This window comes from Hibiscus syriacus, unplaced genomic scaffold (assembly GCF_006381635.1).
Source record: "Hibiscus syriacus cultivar Baekdansim isolate YM2019G1 unplaced genomic scaffold, ASM638163v2 tig00000340_pilon, whole genome shotgun sequence".
NCBI lineage: Eukaryota > Viridiplantae > Streptophyta > Magnoliopsida > Malvales > Malvaceae > Hibiscus > Hibiscus syriacus.
The window spans coordinates 4153709-4166421 of record NW_024061783.1 but is presented as its reverse complement, the minus strand read 5'-3'; the positions used below and the strand labels follow the sequence as shown (position 1 = coordinate 4166421).

General features: G+C 33.0%; 1 protein-coding gene across 2 annotated transcripts; it reads right to left on the bottom strand.

Moving 5' to 3' along the window:
• Positions 1-8431, bottom strand: LOC120203354 (ubiquitin carboxyl-terminal hydrolase 8-like). Of its 2 annotated transcripts, XM_039203674.1 has the most exons (14): positions 8394-8431; positions 8123-8263; positions 7495-7746; positions 6147-6288; positions 5743-5802; positions 5560-5655; positions 4436-4777; positions 4183-4323; positions 3894-4064; positions 3105-3362; positions 2851-2999; positions 1458-2009; positions 599-872; positions 2-439 (listed from the first exon to the last, which is right to left on the bottom strand). In XM_039203674.1, exons 2-14 carry the CDS (start codon positions 8227-8229, stop codon positions 326-328), a joined length of 2658 nt encoding a protein of 885 aa, XP_039059605.1. In that variant the 5' UTR covers positions 8230-8263; positions 8394-8431; the 3' UTR covers positions 2-325. The 2 variants fall into 2 exon arrangements, with proteins under 2 accessions (XP_039059599.1, XP_039059605.1); XM_039203668.1 differs by lacking the exon at positions 8394-8431 and having other exon boundaries at positions 1-439; positions 8123-8351.
• Positions 8432-12713: the final 4282 nt, after the last annotated feature.

Genomic DNA, 12713 nt, shown 5'->3' with positions numbered 1-12713 from the left:
CAAAAGCTCCACTTTCATGGGTTAAAAAATAAAAATAATAAGGATAAACTCTTCATTTCACAAATGATTATAGGTATAAAAGAAGAAACAAAAATTCCCCTTCCCCTTCTTCAAGCACTCTCACCTCTCATTCCTTGCTTGCTACTATGGTACAGTCATCAATGGCATCAACTTATAATTCTCCCCTTCCTTTGTAATACTAAAAACTATCAACTTAAGCCGAAGATGAAACAAGAATCCTTACTCTTTTGAGAATTCGATATATCCACCGATGAAGAATTCTTGCTTTAAAAGGTTTCATCTGTAAACAATGGCCCAGATGTTTTCAGTCTACGACTCTTCTGTAGAAAAGAAGATAAGCAGCGGATGTCTTTATCTTCTCCGGGCCGATGGGATAAACATGGCTATCATCGAACTCGTACCATTGTCCACCCCCACGCTACATAAGAAAAACAAAATTTAGAGTTCTTCTAGCTGTGCCACCATGCAATTGTGATAAAACAAGATTATTCTTTTTAATTTAGAAGGTCAATAAAAACCCGTGTTGTTAGTTTTTCTATGGAAACAAAAACTAAATCATGGTTAGGTCATCACTTACATGGACAAATGCAGTATAATGACCACCTCCCATGCTTCCATAGTGGTTACTAACAGCATAAAGCATGTAACGATTCAATAACTCGTCATTCCTAGGGCCGATATAATTGAACAAATCAAGATCCTCAATGGGGAAGTCAACAAATGTCTCCAGCTTGTTTTTCAAGAATCGATTATACGAGAATCTTTTTAAATGAATAACCAAAATCTCAGGCAGTCTCCAAAGATCCAACTTTTTACTCGCTTGACGGTGCTCTTTGCAGCCTGGACAGTACCTAAAATGAGACATTAAACAAGATCGGGCATTAGATAGACAACAACAAGCAAAAGGACGTGCAAGAAAAGTTCGATAACAGAAAATTATGTGTGTGTTGGGGAGGGGGGTGTACAGACATCCACATATACAGGCGTTTCTAAGTACTCTTATAAACAACTTAATTGATGATGTTTGGAGGGATTAGTGATAATCTAGAAGCAAATATATACGAAAAATTATAATTATCTCTCACGCATGATAAACTACCCGACACACTTTTTTTTCTTCTTTTAATCTGCAAAGAAATGCAGCAACTTAGAGCCAAATCAAGGGACTTCTTAATAAACGGAATAGTAAGGATGAGCAATTAGTTCATAAAGGGCATGGCATCTTCAAATAAGAAACATCTGCAGACAACATTTTCTATCACAAGGGAAAGCAAAGCAAAGGAAACAATGCAAGTATAAAAATAATCTGCAAAATAAAATTCAATTTGCTGATAAAAGTTAATCCTCTGAAATAACGAACAAAATTTTTTTTTTTTTTTTTAAGATTCAAACATTTCTTAAGCAAAGTTATAAGAGAGAAAAATGTAAACACTGACCACATGTCTTCTGGTCCAAGCGGCTCCTCCATTAAGAATGCTTGAAGACATTTATAAAGAGAAACAGATTCTTGAGGTTTCTTAGTGAAAAAGCAGGACTTAAAGATCTGCGGTAAAGTGCTAATAAGCTGTGCATCATACTTTTTAACATATTTTTCTGGCCAGGATGCAAGCACATTTAATCTCCTGGACATTCCAGCAGCTGTTATTGCTTCACCCATAAGTATCTCAGATTCCTTGACTATTCCCTTTTCGTCTGTTAAGTGAAATTGGAACTCAGCCTCTAAAGGACCATTTGCATCAGGGGGCTTTTCAAATCCATTTGAAAGTGGAGATGATGCATCTTGCTCTTTTGGAGAAATGTCTTCAACTGCAGTGATCTCAGAGTTATCACGGCCATCTACGACTTCTTCAGTCTGTGTCTGAAATGAATTTAGTAGTTTCAGATATAGACCATAGATGTCAGATCCAGTGACAACATTAGAAAGCCTTGCTACAAGAGGAATTCCGAATGTCTTCCAATTTGAAGTCAGTTTCCCAAGTATGCACTGCCTGAAAATATGAAATGACAAAAACCTTAGGTTATAGATACACCTACCAAAAGTAACAGATATTCGCAAGACAAACCCATAGTAATTGTCATACAGATGTAGGTGAGTGGACAACAAAGATAATTTTTTCAAGTCGAAGAAAACAAACAAGAAACAGGAAAAACGGTAAAGTTCACATGAGTATTTTATATCTTTAGAAGGTAAAACACCATGTGACGGCCTTTAACGATCAAGTAAATCTACCATCTTTCTTTCCTAAGTTGTTGATATGTAAACTAGCACTTACAAAATACTTTATATCACACACAAACATCATCACTTACACTACATACACACGCACAGTCACTTTCTGCTATTAAATTCAAGTTTGGATTGTGTTTGACTTGTAGTGCCTTACCCATAGGACCCATAAAGTAATCTTGAAATGCATGTCCTTATGATGCAAACAACAAGGTCCAGATTAGATGAAATGATTCATTTTTATCAAATCCACAACAAACGACCAGTAAATAAACTTTATAAATCCATTAAACTTGATACAACCGCAAGGAGATGCAATCATTCAAAGTGGCCATCCAAAGATGCAACTATAGGATACTTGACTGACGTATTTCCTTAACAAGCACTCATAAATACAAAATATAGACTAGGGATAGAAATATTTGGTAGTCACATGTACTCCAAATTTCTTAGTTTCAATTTACATGATCTCAAAGAATATTCTTTCAATAAGAAGTAAAACAGAAGATGCAAACATATGAAAATCAAATCTAAATCATGAAGAGGGTGGGAATGGGATGCCAAGAACTGAAACAGTCAAGCTAGGAATTAAACAAACTTACTCTTCCATCTGCTGATGCATAAACACAACTAAAGGAGCTTTCTCGATGTCTTTATTTAATTGATAAGCAACCAATGTGTCATCGTCTCTAATCAAGGATAAAGAATCAGCAAGCTCTTCAAGAATACGAATAATTTGGTGGTTGTATATCTGCAATATAAGTTAATGCTTACATATTTATTGAATATTTATAAGCATTAAGACAACATAGTAACTAATCCAACAGATGCAGATGCCGCAAAGAATGCAATAAACCTCTGCCACCAGGAGGGTTTCATCAGCCCCCAAAGAACATGCAACACTTAGAGCCTGGATAAGATCTTCAAATTTCCCACTCTTCGGGACAGTAACTGTAAATGGAGATGGTGGAAAGCTCCCATCAGTGCTGATGACAGTTACAGTCATTGTTCGCAATGTTGTTGATGGTAGAGGTAGTGACAGGTACATGAACGGATCAAACGTTACAGAGACCTTTCTGCATTCTGGACAAATTAAAGTTGATTTAAACTGACCCTGCATTGAATAAAGTGGAATAATGAACTTGTCAACAAATACATGCAAACACCACATACTTCTATGCTAAAATACAAAGTGTTACTGAAGATTGTAAACAAAATAGATCCAACTTGCCTGATGTATTTCATTAACTAAACAAAATAAAAAATGCTATAAAGCAATAATCGAATAATTCATTCAATCTACAAGTCATGTTACTATCCTTCTAGAAGAACACATTAGAACAAAAATGAATATCGAATCTTCCAAAATGGGTGCTAAACTATCCCTACCGATATGTCACTCTTACTTGAAAACAAAAGGAAATTGATGCTATCCACTATTTTCCTTTTTCGGAACTAAAGCTAACTACTACTATTACATGTCAAATCTTTTCGTCATAACCAATATCATTAGGAGTTCAACAGAATGTAAATTACATAGAGACCAAGGGCAAATGAAAGTGATTGCTGTAAGAACCATACAAGTCAAACAAAATTTTCAATGAGTACTCGGAACCAAGTCATATCATGGGAAAAATAAATTTACCTGGCACACATCGACAATGATAGAATCATTGCGAGCAAGGTGATTTTGCCAATATTCATCAGCTACTTCCTCATCTTTTCGACCCTCACTATCCTTCACTTCAACATAAGGCTTACTTTTAACACGATTGAGATCCTCATGAAGTCCATCCAACAAAAATGCAAGAAGTTCCTAAGATAAAAGGCACATCAAATTAAAAAAGAAAAAACATGGAATTTGATAATATTACAATGACCCACAAAAGGAAAAACAAAACTCAACTATTGAGATCAAGAAAATGTTCACCGACTTGAGAATCATGCTGACTGAAGCCACTGAACTGAGGAGCAAATCGAGCCAGTTTTGACTTAAATGTTCTTGGTGGCACCGGCGTTGCTCCAGGGGCCCATAACTTCCTCAATAGATCCCCAAAGACTGAAGCTATCTCACCCTGAAAATTTTCCATGCTTTAGTTCAAACTTTCAAACACCATACTATTCTGAAACCTATGAAAAAATATAATCAAATATAAAAGGAAAAGAATTGAAGTAAATATAACTTACATTCATTCCCAAAGGATTGTCAGGATTTATTTCTCTAGTATAATCTCCAAGAAAATAGTCAACCACCTTTGGTGTATGAGCCAAGCACTGAATGGCACTGTTCATGAAACAAGTGTTTCCAAGATTTTGTAATCCAGTCAGTCCCAAAGAACCAGCTTCTCCGGATCTTCCACAGAATATTGAAGCGCCAGTGCCAACAAAATTGGAGTTTGAATTGCCATTTAACAAAACTGGAGCACCAGAAGAGCAATTTAAAGGATGTTGTCCTAACATTTCGTCTTTTCTTCCTTCTCTACATTTCATGGAATCTGACAAGCCATAGACTTGCAACTCCAGGAGAATCTACAGAAACAAAAGTAACAAAACATTATTGGCATACATTAAAACTAGAAAATGATTTGTAAGAAAAGTAATTTATATGATATTCCAATTAAGATCAAGAAGACAGCAGTAAGAGAGCAGAATTTTAACATGAAGAGGAAAAACAATTTGCCCCTTGCTTCAAATTTGGTTCGCACCCTGCCACACAGTGCTTCCTAATCACAGCTGGCATTTTCTTAAGATTCATTCTACTGTCTTTAAATTTTGAGTTGAGGTAAAAGTACCTCATGTATATAAAATTCCTTTTTGAGGATACATAAGATGACTTACTGCCACATAATTTCTCTTTGATGGGCTCAAATCTGATGCAACATGATTTCTAGAAATTCCAGCATAATAAAGAAATCAAAGAAAAAAATAACCATATATGGTAGAAATAGTTAATGCATGACAAAAGGTTAAAATTGCATCATAAAAAGAATCAGTCACTGGGAAAGCGGAAGCAGAACAAATGGTAGAGCTAGAATACCCTCGTAAGTGTAAAGAAACACAGAAAACTGATTGAGTGGTAGAAATAGGACACATGAAAATAGTGTATTCAGTCAAAGATTCTATATGATTGAGTGGTTATTTTACACCAACTTATGAAATTATTTAAACAAGGAATGCAGAGAAGCACAATAGTTAAGAAAACTGGTTTTAAAAAACTAAGGGGCGCATCTTGGAGGGAGAGTGGATAGAATCAAACAAATAAGTAGGTGCAAACCAGTATCACATTGAAAACACAAAAAAATACCTCTTACCTCTTGATCTGATTGGCGTTGAGAATCTTTGAGAAAGCCATCCCTTTCATTCATAAAATATAGAGCTATCTGCCCAGAGAAATCCCAAATGCGAAACTGTGGAACAGAGTAACATAGGTATCAATCTCATTGAAAAAGCAAATAAAGGGGAAAAAGATCCTCTGTAATAAAAAGGAAAATTACCATCTCAGAATCTATACTAAAGATTTTGCCGGCTCTTCTGAATAGTTCCACTGCATTGTCCTGTAAAAAGTGAAACATAAAGTTGGTACACAGAACCAAGGACATCTGATAACATGGACGAGAGGTAAGGGATAATGATTCAGAGATGTAAGAACATGTTCTATGGAACTAATTATTTTTTAAATAATGGTTTTTATAACAAACAGGAAAGAATTAATTAAGCACCTCTCCAGAGTGAAAAATGATCAGACCTTTAATGATATGCCATCATGCTCAATTGAAATTTTACAGATAACATGTGGATTGGTGTAAACATTAAACCTAGAAATTAGATATTATAGAATCTTTGGATAGCCTAATGAGACACATATTCACAGATGGGAAAATGGGTTAAATGAACTTACCTTTTTGCTAATTTTTACTCCCAATGAATTTGTTTCTTGTGGAATAGAAAGTCTTAGCTTCAACGGATACACATCTGCCATGTCATCTTCAGCAGCTGAAAAGCTTTTACCACCTTTTGCTGCGATCTTAGCATCACTATGCCTACATGAAACGGAAAATGGTATAATTTGAGAGATATTAGAAAGCTCTTTTTAGTTTCTAAGGGCCACATAGAATTTGATTCTTCAAACCCCCGAATAGAAAATTGGGTAACATATTTTAGTAACTCAAACAAACACTGCTTTTCATTCTAAAGTTCATACAATCAGTGGTAAATACCAGGTGTATAAAAAGCAAAGCGGATACAGAAGAATAAGCTATGTAAATATCGCCAAACCAAAGGAACCAAAAAAAAAAAAAAGAAATGATGCATAAAAGATGATTATAAACGGTCAATCTTTTTGGATCACTAAAACTTTTAAGAATGAAATTGACTGTGCATTTGTTGCAATTGGATTAAACAAACCATTCATAATAAACGAGGTCATAATCTTTTATAAATGAAGTTGGACAAGTTTGATTTTGCTAAAATGAAGGAGCAATCTTAAAACCTAACAGGAATGTGCACAGTTACAGTTTTCAGCAGAAATAAACTTTTCATAAACATTTCAGTCCCTAATAGTTGGCTCCCTAATTCATGAAGTGTGCGGTGAACAGAAGAAAGTTCAGAAAGCATATCATAAGCTAAATTCATTTTAAAAGGTCACAAATAGCGCCATACAATTCTCAGAAAGCACGAATAAATTCATTTGAAGAGGCCACAAATAGTGCCATACAGTTTACAGAAAGCACGAATTGTAGTAAAAAATATATTGGTGCAAGGATCTCAAAGTATAGTAATCCTCCATGTTGAGAATTGTCAGCCTAGTTTTTCATAGACTTATTCTGCTGTTATTTTCAGGAGAATTGGAGACATCCCAATGATTCAAATAGGAAACAAATAGTTCACTTAATGCAGAAACTACACTTAACAGAGAAATTAAGGATTTTTTATAAGGTAGGCTTGGATTAAAAACTATAATATACTAAAATTATCACTTTCCAGTTTCCAATAATGCAAACAACTGGAGCAAAATCAAACTTCACTTTGATTCACTTGTCTCATACAAGTTTGACTCTTCCCCTTTACTCTTACTGATCCAATTAACATCCACTGCATAAAATCTTGAATGCAGTTGGGCTGCGGCATAAAATCAAAAAAGCATTGAAAGAACAGCGGATAAGTTAACTACCCATTCAAACTATTTAACACTGATGGCAACAGTGTCTGATGATATGACACAGAAAACCCAATCTTAAAGCACTCACCCTTTAAGAGCTTGCAACCACATATCACCGGGAACCAATGCATAGTCCCTTCCTGAAACACCAACCTCTCCATTTTCAACATTGTGCAAAGAATCCTCCTCCTTTCTTAAATTGAAAGCAAGATCTGAATTGAATATGTTGTTGATCAACTTCATGGGACCGGCGTAAGAGCTTCCCGGGGTTGCCGTATACAAAATAACCCTCTTCAAATCAGATTCGCCGGAAGATGAATCCTGTGCATCTTTCCACCACCTTTAAGAGAAAAATGAAAAATGAATCAACTCCTTGAACCAAATCTTAAAATACAAAACACTAAAAATTTCAAAAGTTGGATATCTCACTTAAAACAGTTCGTAGAAAGAAATCCAAGCAAATGCTTATAAAATCTAACAAAAGCCCAATTGAATGAAAACTAAATAAAAGAATAAAAAACATCACCTTTTTGGTTACTAAGAAAGTAACCCATCAAATAAAAGCATATAAGGTAAATGTTCATTAAGATTCCAAATCACATTACCAGAGATTACTCCATTAATAATAACCCAAAACTCAATAAAAGAAAACCCTTTTTTTCCTTCATTGGGGTATTTTCAGATTCAAGAAATGTTTTGTTAGAAAGGAAACTGACCTGAAGGGCACAAAGTAAACTCGCTGTTCATCGTTGCTGGCGCCTTCGTTGTTGTCTGAGTCAACCCGGAGAGTGGAATCGGAGTAATCCTCGGAAGGAAGATCCATCGTTTTCAAAAAGAGAAAAGCAAGGAAGAAAGAAAGAGATTTAAAAATGAAGAGAGAAAATATATTCATTGTTATTATTATTGCTTTCTCTATGTATTTTGAGAGAACAGAGAGGAGGAAAAAGAATGGCGGATTTTGCAAAAAAGAAAAAAACAAGGGAAGAAGCAAACAAAACAACTGGAGTTTCTTTTTTTCCCTTTTTCTGGTGAAGAGGGAAAATCATATATTTCGGGTTTATTATTAATTTATTATTTCCCTGTTTTTGGATTTATGTTAGAAAATAAAAGTTTTCGGACCTAATGAAAGACAAATCTGATAGGACATGGGGGTGAGCTGCTTATAAATTTTATTTAACTACTAGGTGATAATAACCAAATCTTTTTAATTAACTTTAACTGTAAAAATTAACTTTTAAATTTTTTTAAATTTTTTTATAATTAATTAGACTCAATTAATCATCCAGATACACATATTTTTTTATAAAATTTGGATCTATTAATTTAAATTTAAAATTTAACTTTATTAATAACTAATTAAATTTAAATCTAATTAATTAAATTATACATACATATGACTGATATACTTTTCTCTAATGCTATTTGTTCTAATGAAAATAGCTCCACCCATATTTCTCTATTTAAAGACTTAGTTAAATAATTTTTTATTACTATTATTATTATATTAATTTAAAATATAATAGTTTTAAAGTATGATATCATTGAAACAATATCCTTTATTTCATATTTTTATTAATATAAAATAAATACAAGGAATAATAATAATTTCTTTACCACCGAGATCATTTGATTTGTTTTCCTTTATTTTATACTTAAAAATATTAAACATAACTATTTGCTTTAGAATTAAGTTAATTCTTACTTTTTAAATGTTACCTAAAGTCAAACCCATAAACTAGTCTTAGTGATTAAAATATGTGTTGAGTTGATCATGAGGATTAAATAGTCAATAGTGGGGTGTATTGGTAAAAAAAAATTTTGGTGGAAGCTTAAGGGAAAAATGAAAAATTGAACACAAGAATTTTAGAGTAGTTAGACTTTCTAAACCAAAATCTATACCACTACATTAACTATCCACACTAAGGATTTTCACAAATTTACTAATCTGTATCAACCTTTGAGGACAACGTGTAACCTTATAACTCCCTCAAGAATTATACCCCAAATTCTCAAGACACACTCTCAAAGAAAAATTACAAATTACAAACTTAGAAAACCTCACTAGGAATGTATTTGCACAATTCAAGAACAAATAAGAGCACTTAAGAAATAGAAACAAATGAGTACAAAAGTGTTCTATAAAAACAAAAGGAATATTCAAGACTGTTGACTTTGATTTTGGCTCATTGTGATTTTTTTTGGTTTCTCTATGATCTCTTGTCTTCACATATGACTTGAAATCTTATTTTTATACCCTTTCATTCAATTCTAGTCGTTTGGGTTATTGCGGGAGTTAATAGAGCTGTTGGGATGAAATTTCCCGTAATAAATGATGCCCAGACGCCTTGAGTACCGATACTCGGGCTTGGAGTATCTATATTGCATGTATTAAATACAAAATTCTAGTCGTTGGTGAGAGGGGTCGATACGCCAATTAGAGTATCGATACCAACATCGATACTCAAAGAGTATCCATACCAAAATAGTCTACTGGAATTTGTATTTGTCAAAATTCTAAAGAGAGTATCAGTACTCCTATCAGAGTATCGATACCACAATGTAATTTTAGGCAATTTGTATCGGTACCACATGAACAATATCGGTACTGTAGGGTTAACAATTAATTTTGGACTCGATTAAAATCTCAAACCCTTTGTAAAAATGTTTAAAAATTAATTCTAGTATATGACTTGAATTTTCAAAATAGTAAAAAGTAAAAATGAAGTTTTGATAATCTTAAAATTTCTTTAAAATATTTATTTTTGGTATATCAAAATATCAAACCATGGTTCAACAATTTCCCCTTTTGATATAACAAAACCTATAACACCCCAAACATCGGGTCATTGACGAAAATGTAAGAATTTAAATTGAGTGGTTTAATTGAAATAAAGTGAAAATTTCAAGGATTAATTTTGGAAATTTTATTTAGGATTTGATATCAAAGTTGGAATATTGGAAGGACAATATGGTCTTTTCAAAGGAAATGAGTTTATATTCCCTTTTAAGGGATATATAAAACAGGGAGAATGAAAGAGAGAAAAATCTGGAAACCATTGTTATCTTCTTCCTCTTTACCGTGAGTTCCATTTCAAAGGTGAGTTGATTTCAAGTTGTTTTGATCCTTGAATATTTTAGTTGATTATTGTCCTTTGGGTGATATATAAGCTTAAGAAAAGCTTCTGGTGGATTAAAACTAAAAGATGAGTGAATTAGTGATGAAATTGTAAATTAGGATGTTAGGAGATTTGATGAGATTGAGTAGTAATTCAAATTCTAAAGGCATATTTGACTCGTCAAATGTCTAATTAAGGGATTTGAAGTATTAGAAATGATTTAGAACATGATTGAAAATATGATATGATTTTTAGTCTTAAGTGTTTTAGTGGGATTTTGGATGTTTAGGAGTGTTAAAGTGATATAAGTTGGTTTTGCTAAGTGTAGTTGAGTTAAAAGGCATGAAATGAGATAAAAGTGGGAGATTTTGGTGAGTTTTGGTTAATTTTTGAAATGAAATACGTAAGTTTTGGGCAAGGGTATCAGTATTGGAAGAATAGTACTGATACTTCAAGGCAAAAATAGTTTGAATTCGAGGAACAGTATCGATACTGATTGATGAAGGTATCGATATTGAAATAGGAGTATCGATACCAAGAGTAAGGTATCGATACTATTATCAAGAATGAAATTCAGAATGCCAAAATGGTATCGGTACCGAAGTGGGTATCGATACCATAAAAGGGAAGTATTGGTACTGTAGGAGGGGTACCGATACTAGTGCGCCTGAAATGGTGAATTAGGTGTTTCTTTCAGCTTAAGTTATTAATGATTGGTTAATAACAATATGAACTTCGATATTTATTTCGATTGTATTATTGTGTAGACATTGAACGAAGACAAATTCTGGACGATTCGACGTTATAAGTTATTGATCAAGAGTAATAAGGATTTTTGCTAGAACTTACGTGAGGCAAAGGTGAATGCAATTTACTTATTTAATATTCGATATGAGGATGGCTTGCGATAAACCAACCTCATATTTTTCGATCGAAAACCTTTATATTTCATTTATGTTATATTTTTACAATATTTTATTCAAGATATATTTCTTAAGCTATGTTTTGATGTTTATACGTACATGATTATGAAATTGTGATATGTGAATATGCGTATACGAAAATGCTCGGTGTGAAAGTGCTTATGTGAACAAGACACGCTCTGAATAATGAAATGATAAATAATTTTGTGGTTAAAAAGCCCAAGGCATATGTAAGAGAATTAGAGGTATAGTTGATATGCCAAGAGTCGAGGGTTCTATATGGTCATTCGGGACAAACCTATATGGTCATTCGGGACAAAACTATGTGGTCCTTCGAGACAAACATGTGGCACTTCGGTGCAAATTATGTGAGTTATGGTGACAGCATTAATGCACAACCTCAATGTACTCAAATACCTAGAGTTCTCAATAATATACATTGGGCTATTGAAAACAAAGTTATATAAATTGAACCATGTATAAAAGTATACATTCTTGTTAAGTAAATCAATTTGAATCCCTTAAGAAATGTTTTTATGAAATGAATAAAAATTTAGTTTACAAAATTTTATTTGACTCATACTTGCCTCACTAAGTCATCGACTTAACGTATGATTGTTTCACACGTAGGTTCAAAGAAAGCAGAAGATTAAAGCTAGAAGAGGACATCATACTCTTGAGGAGGGTCAAATCAGATTAATTAATGTAGGTTCTTTATTTTGGTAATTTGTTGGCATGTACTATAAGTTATAAATTGAAATGCTCTATATATTGTGTAAACTTATACTTTTGTATTTATGTAAATTATTATTATTTTATTTAATTGTGAATGTGAGTTTTTATTATTTACTTTAATTCAAGGGTTCCACCATTTTAATACAAATAAAAGTTTAAATTGTTCACTACTTTTAAGAGTTAATGATTTGAAAAGTCAATGTGACACTTCAGATTCATATCCAAATCGGGTACGAGTTGGGGATGTTACATTTAATGGTATTAGAGCTATGATTTAATTGATTTTAAGTTCAAAATGAAGTCATTTTTTAAAAGGTTACATGACAACTAAAAGTTAAGTGTCTCTGATCTAATAAGGTAATTAGTATATTGTCCTTACTAATAAAATAATAATTTGATCTTATTAGATTTCGGACTTTGAGAGCTCCTGAAGTGAAGCGGGAGATATGAATGAAGGTAACAGTAACTCACATGCCTTAAGTAGGCAAGGTGAGGAACATACACCTCATGGAGTGCTAGTACAAGATCAAATG

Coding starts and splice junctions, on each gene's coding strand:
- LOC120203354 (XM_039203668.1), bottom strand. CDS start 8,298: ATGAATATATTTTCTCTCTTCATTTTTAAATCTCTTTCTTTCTTCCTT. Junction 7,747..8,122: donor GTTTACTTTGTGCCCTTCAG/GTCAGTTTCCTT, acceptor TTTCTCTTAAAG/GTGGTGGAAAGATGCACAGG. Junction 873..1,457: donor CTTGGACCAGAAGACATGTG/GTCAGTGTTTAC, acceptor GTCTCATTTTAG/GTACTGTCCAGGCTGCAAAG.